Source organism: Cantharellus anzutake, assembly GCF_015039405.1.
Source record: "Cantharellus anzutake strain C23 chromosome Unknown EI90scaffold_68, whole genome shotgun sequence".
NCBI lineage: Eukaryota > Fungi > Basidiomycota > Agaricomycetes > Cantharellales > Hydnaceae > Cantharellus > Cantharellus anzutake.
In genome coordinates this window covers 277,127-287,446 of record NW_024067018.1, presented here as the reverse complement: position 1 = coordinate 287,446, position 10,320 = coordinate 277,127, and the positions used below count along the sequence as shown (strand labels likewise).

At 47.3% G+C, this 10,320-nt stretch overlaps 3 protein-coding genes and 1 non-coding gene across 4 annotated transcripts; all 4 read right to left on the bottom strand.

Moving 5' to 3' along the window:
• Positions 1 to 2,160: 2,160 nt before the first annotated feature.
• EI90DRAFT_3019968 (uncharacterized protein) lies at positions 2,161 to 2,591 on the bottom strand (the record flags this gene model as incomplete). The annotated part of the gene is made up of 3 exons (XM_039057437.1): positions 2,161 to 2,283; positions 2,335 to 2,398; positions 2,443 to 2,591. 3 exons carry the CDS (start codon positions 2,589 to 2,591, stop codon positions 2,161 to 2,163), a joined length of 336 nt encoding a protein of 111 aa, XP_038911051.1.
• On the bottom strand, positions 2,326 to 2,399 carry EI90DRAFT_t221. Its single transcript has one exon. It is a non-coding gene; the product is annotated as a tRNA-Ala (tRNA).
• Positions 2,592 to 4,990: 2,399 nt separating the features above from the next.
• Positions 4,991 to 5,708, bottom strand: EI90DRAFT_3130686 (uncharacterized protein; the record flags this gene model as incomplete). The annotated part of the gene is made up of 4 exons (XM_039064327.1): positions 4,991 to 5,028; positions 5,088 to 5,252; positions 5,305 to 5,582; positions 5,656 to 5,708. 4 exons carry the CDS (start codon positions 5,706 to 5,708, stop codon positions 4,991 to 4,993), a joined length of 534 nt encoding a protein of 177 aa, XP_038911050.1.
• Positions 5,709 to 6,577: 869 nt separating this feature from the next.
• EI90DRAFT_3019966 (uncharacterized protein) lies at positions 6,578 to 9,318 on the bottom strand (the record flags this gene model as incomplete). Its single annotated transcript, XM_039057436.1, has 5 exons — positions 6,578 to 7,036; positions 7,085 to 7,473; positions 7,680 to 7,961; positions 8,012 to 8,074; positions 8,190 to 9,318. 5 exons carry the CDS (start codon positions 9,316 to 9,318, stop codon positions 6,578 to 6,580), a joined length of 2,322 nt encoding a protein of 773 aa, XP_038911049.1.
• Positions 9,319 to 10,320: the final 1,002 nt, after the last annotated feature.

Here is a 10,320-nt window from a genome sequence, read left to right as displayed (position 1 = left end):
TTTCCCAATTAATTAACTGATCCGCGGACTTCTGAATCACTTTATGCTTATAATTCGAGATCCATATCATCAATCATTCCTTTGTTCCGATTTTTTTTGAGCTTAAAATCAAAAGGTTTTGATGAATCATGGGAAAATATATGGGATCCGGTTTTTTAGCATTTTCTCCTCTTCTGATGCGATCAAAAACTGTCCGTCCGCGCCGGGGAATACTCTGCCATATGGTATTCGGTCCGCCAAACTTCCGGGCATCAATATATTTCCCTTGAGTCACATTACTTTTTGTAAGAATTAGCAAACAAATATATATATGAATTATAAGGTGTTTTGCCGTTTGAGCGATATCTCCGTCAGTGTTGAAGCTTTTAGAATGAAACAAAACCGTGGATAAAGTTTAGAAACAGTCCTTTTAGATGGTAAAAAGATTACAGTCAAAGGTCTACTGGTTCCCGAGATATTCACATTTCTTTCCCAATGTTCCTTCTTATTCTGCCATCTATGTGCTATTTTCTTGTTGTAGGGATATATTCTTTGAATATTATATTTTCCTACACCTATGCCAGGTTCTAGGCATGCTTGTAGTAGCTTAAATCTCCTGCTACATGGGTGTGGATAATTATAATGATCTTCTAATGTCTGTCCAGTCTCATAAAGATCATGAGATCTGTTAAACATCTGAACTTGTCACCTGATTGTTGACTATTCTGATAGATCATTGTTTTATTCTTTGAATATTATTTCTCCTACACTGCCTAGTTTTTTTTTGGGTTTCATGCATTCATCTTTATCTCGACCCTCGTCCCATACATCATTGTAGCACATCCACACTCTTTGTTACAAGGATGGGGAGAATTCCCCTTTCCTCGATCCATTCTTATAGAGGGATGATGTCCATTGTATCTAGTCTGTACCATAATGGGATATGCAATCGATGAGTGTTCCCAGTCTTGCATGGGAGTGGACGATCGAATTCCCATCGATCGTGGTTCGTGATGGAGTGAGCTATTAAGGAATTGATGGTAGGTAGTCAGAGACATCAGGATGGATGGGTCAGCCATGGGTACTTGGTGCTCCTCAATGGAGTGTACTGTGTGCACAGTCGTGACTCGCGAGATGGGTGAAGACTTTGTATAGTTGCCATTGGTTACTTGGCGTTCGCAACGCGAACCTACCGGTAGCGGGTTGATATCATGAGCGTACAATGAGGCATGACTAGTGGGGCCTTCGGTGACTTGGCGTTCCCAAAGGGAACATACCGTTGGCAAGGGAATATGATGGCTGATGGGGGAGGGAACAGACAATGGATGGATGGCTACTTGGCACTCGCATAGCGAGCGTACCGGCATCATGGGAACGTGGGCCTCAGAGTATTCATGATCTCCAAGATTGTGGTATGACGTCAACCATCGGGCACTGGGGGGAGAGCTGAGTGATGAAGTCCCATAGGATGATATACAGGTCGAGAGTCTTCGACTTGCGACTTCGAGTTCTCGCAGTGAGGGCCGCTGGAGGACTCGACATAACGAGACTTATAGGACATGTTGAGAGTTGTACAATCACATGGGTTCAGTTGAGTCACAAGGAGGGGTTGTTACAAGGGACGGCACACATGACAGTTGTAGTTAGTAGTTAACAGGAACTGCCTTCGGCAGTTTCCGTACATGACGTGTGACTATCTACAAATGGAAAGGTCACAGGAAATCCCACGAAACATAAACAACCTCGGCCAGCACCAAAACCCCAATGGGGAAAGCTTTGCACGAGGGGGGGGAAAGAAGTAGAACAGGCAAGGAAGATAAGGTATCAGGATAGAAGATGAAAGAGAGAGAGAGAGAGGGAGAGAGGGAGAGGGGGGAGCAATGGAGATGGGAAGTCTTTGACTATGTGACAGATATGGTCATTGGAGACTCTGTATCCATAACACTCTTCCTCATCCCATTGTTGTCTCTGTTCGTCTCAATCTACCCCTACCTTGGGGCTTTGCTGTCAGCTACAGGTTTTGTCTGTCTTAAATCCATCTAGCACCAAAAGTGGACTGATATTCTGACCAGTATATCTTGCTTTTCTTTTCTTTTCTTTTCTTTTCCCTTTAACCACATATCCACCCATTCTAGTAGTACTAGTACGGTTGATTGACTCCGATCAATTCCTTTGTATCCCTTATTCTATTCCATTTCCCATGATTCCCCTGCTTCCTAATGATGGTCTTTTTTCTGCATTTGCACCATTGCCTTTCGGGTCTGTGCTGTATGTGATTTTTGACCATTTTTGCCGATTTGATTCCTGTTGGAATTTGCACATGGTCTTTTAGGGAAACCTAAAAGTTGGACATACTGGGAATCGAACTCCAGTCCTCTGGATTGCGAACTCAGTGTGCACAGCCATTACACCATACGCCCTGTTAGGCTGAGGTGGTTATTTCAACAATTCCTTTGCTGTTACCATTTCAACCAATTTCTATGCAAGTTGTTGGGGCCCAGATCGGACCATGTGTAGCACCATGCATAAGAGCGCACGGAGAAGGTTGTTGCATTGATATGTGGCAGTGCAGCTGTCCCACAGCACCACAGCCTGGGGGATCGGCGATACATAGTAAGGGTGCCTGGTTGGTATGGTGGTGTACCTACAGTGTTTATGAACCTCCACCTCTTCCACGTGCTCCAGGTCGATCATGCTCCCCCTTCCCTTGGGTGGTGCAGCATGGCACCTGTTCCTTGGGTCGATTTCTGGAAGAGCATACAGTAGGACACCTAGGGATGGGGATGGCCAAGGGTGGTGGATAGTGATGGAGGATAGTTTGATGACAACATTGCACTTTCAGGGGTGTGGGTGTCAAGTGTTGGTCAGGTCAATGCCACAGCCTCAGGTTTGCTGGAGCTAATTATAATCGGTCAATGGCATAGCACTTGGGCGAGCATGTCGAAATTAATTGCGAAGGGACGCTAACCACCAGATACTGGGCAAATGACAGCCACTTCTTCACCCTTGAAGTAAACTTCATTCACATCCCGTTCATCTCAGCATCCACACTCCACAAACTCTTGTTCAAGACATCCTGTAGAGCAGGGTGACATTCCACTGGAAGACAAGCGAGCTGACCAAGTGTGAGTGAAGTATCTGGGAAAGGAATCATCTTGGTGTGGAGACCTGTTGCGGATTGAGCAGCTGCAAAGTACAGCAAACTGGTTCCCAGTGTTCTGAGCAGCTGGCAAGGATCTGGACATGACCGATAAAACACACTGAACTCGTGTTGATCTTTTGATCTAATTTGGAGTTTGTGGGAAAGTGTCTGAAATATTGATATTTAATGGAGGTACGAGATTAAATTAGACTTGTGTGCACTCAGTCTAAATGCACTCTTGTTCTCTTTTCACACATGGCATTTTTCCTGGTGGTGCTTAATCTTATGCACCGTACCTGCTGTCAGCCTTATGCATAACTGTGCCTTCTGAGGTTACAGTCATGCCGATTCAGGTTTATTGCCACTGCATTCCTGGGTCGATTCTTCCAGACAATCTCATACGTGAGTTTCATCCACCTATGCTACAGGGCTCTGGCCCTCTTATACCTTATCCTCTGCTGAAGGCATGATCTTTCTTAGTCTTTTCTTTTGACCTGTATGCTGTTTTTTGATGAAGTCTTTCCTTCATCTTCCTTGCTTCCAGTAAGCCTTTCAGTCTCACCGAGGGGGAGGTGTTGTGACCTTCGGTTACTCTTGGTGGGTGGGATCCCGATTGCTTACTTAGGTTTGTTGGAATATGGGATGGAGTAACCTCCCTAACCATCAGGACCTCCCTGGCATAACGGGTGAGTAGTGTATGGATGCACACTAGAGGTCCTGGGTTCGATACCAGGCTTGTCCATTTTATGTCATTTGTCCAGTCACCTGGTTTATATCATTTGGATATCACGGAGTAAGTCCGGGAAGGCAATGTGCAATTTCTTCAAGGTTTTTCTAGGTTTCCTTTTTTCAGTTGTTTCCTTGCTCACTGTAACTTCTGTCTTTCCTTCCTTATTGCTCGTCATCCTTGTTTTTTGCGAAGGTGCTGCAACCCAATGGCCTTATTTGTTTGTTTGTTTTATTCTGGATATTTAACCTGCAAAACTTCAGGCTTCCAGGGATGTCAGCCTGCTTGCGCAACCATGTATGGCTAAGAGCAGTGCTGCGACATGGGACACACCTAATTGAACGAACTGATTCTTCAGCCTCAGGACCCAGACTCACATAAGTGTGTATTTGGCATATTCAGATTCAGCTGAAGGACGCAAGTACCTCCACCCACTGCAAGACCGATACATTCACAACACGGCCCTGAAGGGGAATGGACTATAAGAAGCGGCGCGCGTAGGGCTGTGCATGAGCGGCAAACTGACCTGAGACCGATGAGGCCGAGGATGAGTCAATATACAGGCTCTTCATCCTGACCCAATTACCCATGGAACGCTAAAATCCGGCTTCCGCGAACAAAAGTCCCATGTAATCTCGTACCTCCATTAAGTCACAAATGTTCAGCCTGCAAACCACAAGTGCAGTCGTCGGTCTTCGGTATAACACGCCAAATTAAACGCATGGGATATGATTCGGCCAACTCCGCTAAGCCACAGCTAAGGCCATCGGGTCCTATGAGACAAAGACGGAATTCTGACCCTTGCGGACCTCCTGTGGAAGGAAGAGGGGATCAAGTGAGTGGCAGGATTCTTAAATGAGAGCAGAGCATATGAAAAGAAAAACGCTACTTAGGAGACAACGGAGGAAAACCAAAACCCAAGAGATAACGCCCGCTCGTGAAGCGGAACCCCTCCCATCTTTGGCGCTGGCAACACAATATCCGAACATCTGTAAGTGACGACTCACCAGGGGAATATGGTCTGGGCTTCATTCGGACGAAGAAGGACGACTTATCTGTTATTTTTACTTTATTTGCGTGTATTTTTCTCGAGACCCCTGCCCTCGGCGCTCGTGTGAGCATCCCACCTCGCTCTGTGGGAACTATGCCTCCGACAGGGCTCTTATATCCAAAAGATTGACTTAAAGACAAATGGAGGACTCATCAAATCTATCCCGGGACTAAGTCCGCCCAACACACCTCGTATGCAGTTGGATCCTAACAGTTGTTCGTCAGTTTTATTACGATCTGAAACGAACGGCCTCATTTTTTCTTCGGGCCCAAGGGGTGCTTCCAAATCGGTAAGGTTCGGAGTGATTGGGAGTGAAACGTTCCATTTATCGTACAGCTCCATTGAAATATCGACTGCAGACAAGTGAGGAGTTTGGCCATAAAATACAAAGTCACAAAGACCTACCCGGATCCTCACGCTTCCTCTTTCCGTCATGAGGCAATTGGACGATGAGATGGAGATGCCTTTTCTCGGGATCTTCCTGCCAGTATTTGGATATCCTGTCTTCAGGGTCGAGAATCTGCACGGGGCCGTTTCCCTCCAGTGCCACGTCGCATTCAGGATCAGGGAACTCATCCTTTGACGGAAAGCTATTTTTTCGGCTCCTGTAACCTCCCTTGGTATCGGCGATGAGAGCTTCCACAAAACCAGCTGGTTTACATCCAGATGATCCAGTTGGTGGGCTAATTTAGACTTGATACTGTCGCAAAGGAAGTCAACAGATTCGCGAGGCGACACATCCAGAGAAAAAAACACGGCACCGAGATGATTTCTTCCACCGTCAACCGCCAAGTAATGGAAGTGGCCATGGGCAACTATTCTCGGAAAATCGGCAACAGCCGTTGTGATGGTACTTTTAGTAAACTGTGCCAACTTCACATAATCATCACAGAGCCGATGAATGCTGACATCACAATAAATGACTCAATCGGCTTGCACGAGGCGCGAGGATGCCGATTACCATCATCTCAAACTAATCTCTCACGCCAGGAAGACCGCACCTGCAGAAATAGATCCATTCTCCCAGCCCAATCACACTAGTACGATTTCTGACCATGAATATTTTTGCGTTGTGCTGGGATATGAGTTTGCCCAACGACCATGGCAACCTGTTCCGTGGGCCGATTGGTGGCACAAAATCAAACAAGATGCCTGAGCTGCATGAAGTGTTATGGCTTCTTTCACTCAGTGGGCATCCGTGAGCACCGGATGGTGTTGTGCTATACATTCCATGTTACGCTGACAATATCTCTGTGACCCAGCCGGCTGCAGGCCTCGCTCGTGTTGCTGTGAATTTTCGTAAAACAGATTTTTTGCGCTGTTTAACTTCGACCGTAGGCTTGTTGGGTTACCCAGCACTGGTGCCGTCGAACCATCATCAAAGCAAGATTACCAACGCAGCGCAGGGCTCGACACCAGTGCAGGGAAAGTGAGGAGAAACCGATTGCAAACACTCCATCATATTTGGCGAAACTAATGAAAATTCGCGGTTTTCGAGCAACAGTGGAATGTGTACTGACAGCCTGTTTCCAAGGCGATCATAACTCGCCCCTGCTTTAAGTAATAAGTCTGCTTGAGCGCTCACATGAGCGCTGACAGCTCATGCATTATTCATGTAGAATGGGTAATCTTCCTCTAAACACAGTGAGGATCACAGAAATACAATCCGAGTCTTTATTTAAACACATGATAAGGATGCAGCCTGGATGTGCTGGTAATGCTCCTTTATAATTTGGACAAAGTCTGCAACCCCACGGTAGGCTAACAGGTCAAATTGTACCAAGCGCAGAGTCTCTTGAAATTCATCCTGGGAGGATTCGGAGTATAAATCCAACTGCGAAAGCTTCTTTGACCAATCATCGAGAACAGGGAGCATTCCAATGGTGATCGGAGTGTATGTTGGACGAGGTCTGAGACGGTCACGCAGAAGGGAAGCCACACTGACATCACGATCAATCCTCCGTAGGCCATTACGGATAGGGTTTTCATCCTTGGAATGGCCTTTGTTGATATTCCACAAGGTCGCCCACACCGCAACAAAGAAAAACGAATGTATGTCATCCACTGGAGTGTGGAGGTACTTGGCATCCCTGATTATGGCATCACGGACGCGAGGGGACATAAACTCATAGGTCCCCTGGAGAATGTTCAGTGCATTGCACAGTAGGCTCAACATGTGACTTACTGAGATCGACTCTGCAGTGACTGTCCTGGTCAAGTAGCTGGGCATGTACGATGCAAGATCCCCATCTGAAATAATGGCCTGGCACTCCGTCATATCGGCAAACAGCCCGAGTTCCGCAATCTCCCTCTCCAGAGCCTCGGCAGCGGACATCACCTCCTTAACTGCATCCTTCAAAGCTGGTCCTGAATGTCCTTCCAATGCCTTGACTTTGTCTCTCACGGGCTTGCTGAGTCCCTCCATATTTGTATTGACGCCCATGATAACGTCATGAAAGTCTTTCAATTTGTTGATATTGAACGGTGCCATTTGTGTAGGTTGCACCAGCTTGAGAACATTCCCAATACTGACGTCTCGTTGCAAGTACCCACATTGATATGTCGAAAGCCACCCTACAAAGATCAGCATGGTCCTGGATAAAGGAGAAGCGAACCACAATACGAACCGAGCATGGCATGCAGAAGACAAATGCACAAATCCCAGGGGGTATCGCAGCACTCAAGGCTGCGGCCTCGATCTCGAAGAAGTGTCACCGTCAAACTACGATAATCCGGGATACTTGGACAGGGTAAACCGATATCTTTTAAGTGAAACTCACTCGCCTCCGACTTGGGACTTGGAAGGAAGTACGAATTGGTTGATTTATAACCTCTAGAATTGAACGGCTCATACGACGAGAGGAGAGTCGCAGTTCCAAATTCACCCTTTGAATGTCGGTACATGTTGCACTCCACATCTTTCTTCTCATGAGGAGGCCAAGAACCTTTCAGGATTAATGAAGAATTTGATACCTTTTCGTACATCCTTTGCTTTCGAGTCGCCTGGTGGTCATGGAATCGAATACCGAATGAACCACTGAAGTCATATGGGGACGGGAATACTAAATTGTGTTGATCACGTTTTGCCTAGTATAAATAACAGTTCTCTCACTTGAATCGTGCATATCGTTGTTCTTGTCGTTGGGGACTTGCCCCAATTTGGGTTTCTTCGACCCTATCATTGACAAGGTTAGGACGTCATTCACCAAAGATTAATTAATTCGCCTTGCCCGACAGAGATTCTTCCTCGACCCCCCGCTTTCGCGACTGCGCTTGTTTGATCGGTGGACAAGCGTCAATGGGAGCCGGTATTTGACTCTTGGGTGGCTTGCCCGTTCCTGACACCAAAGGAGTTTGGGGAACTGCTTTGTTGTTCGACGGGGAAAGTTGCATCAATGCCACAAAAGTGTTACAGCCACGGGACGATGGACGATTGTAGAGGACTTCCTGGTGAATCGCTTCGACGGTGTCGTCCTCCCCAGAGGGGAAAATGAACTTCTTCCCATCCGTGAACTCTGGAAACCCGGCATCACCAGGTGTCTGCCAGAGCAACATGCTCAGCAAGATCTTCATGAACTTGCGAATATCATGGGCTTCCCCATCTTTCGTCGTGAGCCTCAATTCCTTACTTGCAGAGAGGCCACCACGGTGGAAGATGAGGACACGAAGGGTTTCGGTAGCGTGATTGATGGCGATGGTCGCAGTGAATGAACGTAACGGAGTGTCGTTAAATTGAGCACGACCATAAGTACCGCTCTGGAGCAGCAAGTCCTTCCAGCGATCCTTTACTTCCACTGCCACAGCGATCCTCTGAAGATTCCGTTCACAGGATTTGGGTGGTTTGCTCCAGCAGGCAACGAAGTCCCCAGATGGCATGTCTTCAATGACCAATCCAACGATGTCTGGTTTCAAAGGTGCGGCGTTTTGTACCTTGTCGAAGGTTGGCTTATGGTATTTAACGAACCGGAGGGCAGGCCAAAAGGCTTTGCCGAATTCCTGCAAATTGAATTCCGATGCCTGGAGATCTGTCTGAATCGACCGATATGTGTCAGTGCAAAGCTTAACACACTCGTTGAGGAATTTGGTGATATTATCGTAGTTCTTCACTTCTTGATGAAATGGGCTGGGTTTTGGCATATTTTTGAACAACTTCCCCATGGCAGACTCAATGCGAGGGTGATCAATGAGGATATCGAAGTGACAGAGCTCCAGTAAACCGCCATTTTCAGGTTCATGTTTAAGAATCTTGGGGGACAGCATGCAAGCGATATCATCTGGACCGAACTCCCATGCATGACTGGAAAGCTCTTCTTCAACGTGTTTCTTCAGATCATGTTGAAAGACCTCTGGAGGAGGTGTCGTTGTCATTTGGACGCTGGGATGACTCTTCTTCTGCGGACTAGAGTGGGTTGCCGACATGGCATGCAGCAGTAGGACTCAGGCAAAAGTAGGAAGGTTGACCAGTGGTGTCGGAGAACCCCGCTCGAACAACACCGCAGAGTTAGATACATAATGGCAAACGTGAAAACATGTGTTGGTCTTCACATTTTCAAAGCTGGCAAGCTTGAGTCAATGACTCTGAGTCCCACGGAATGATAGTCAGTTGGTTCCAGCGTCGAGTTCCGGCAGAAGCGCGATGCCACAAAATTGGAGGCAAATCATTGCTAACCTCTCGGTGCTAAGAGCGTGAGAATGGACTTGAGGGATCAAAAGCATCTGAGCCCACCTTGGACAACCACTATGTGAGCCTTTATAGGGGGGACCTCAGGATGCTAATCAGTTCCGACCAACTTAGTGGACATGGCCCATGATGCAACGTGGGCCAGCGCAAAATGGGATTGCAAGAAAAGAAAAAATAAATATTACAACGGAGACAACAGTACCAGTCACAAAGGTGGAGTTGGGGAAGTGTCAGAGACCAGATTCGAGACGAGGGAGAGTCTCCGTGGTGGAGGGTTTTGGCCTCAGCGACTTATGCCAAGAGCACTGTGCCTAGTGACACATCTGTGCCCTAACTTACTGACTGGCAATCAGAACTGAAGGGGGGTAACTCTAGTTGATTTTATTACTGGAGTGTAACCTATGTACAAGTTGGATATATATATGGTTACAGCAAAGACGGGTCCGCAATTGGCGGAGCCGAACGGAGCGGAGCTAATGGGGTTAAACATTAGCTGACTGAATATTACCGACGAGTCGGGTTGCAGGGTTAGCGGAAAGGCAGGCGATAACCCAGAAACAGAAAGGAGGGATAGGCCCGAAGGTGGGCTCTGCAGGGCAGGCAAGTGTATTGCCCAGTGGAGGCGGGAGTGCGCTAGCGGGCATCGGAGCTGTCCGGAAGTCTTCGGGGCTCCGTACTTAGGGAGGCGTTGGTAATAAATTGAAAGGAGGGGGTGGTGACCATCGAGGGGTACCGAGAGG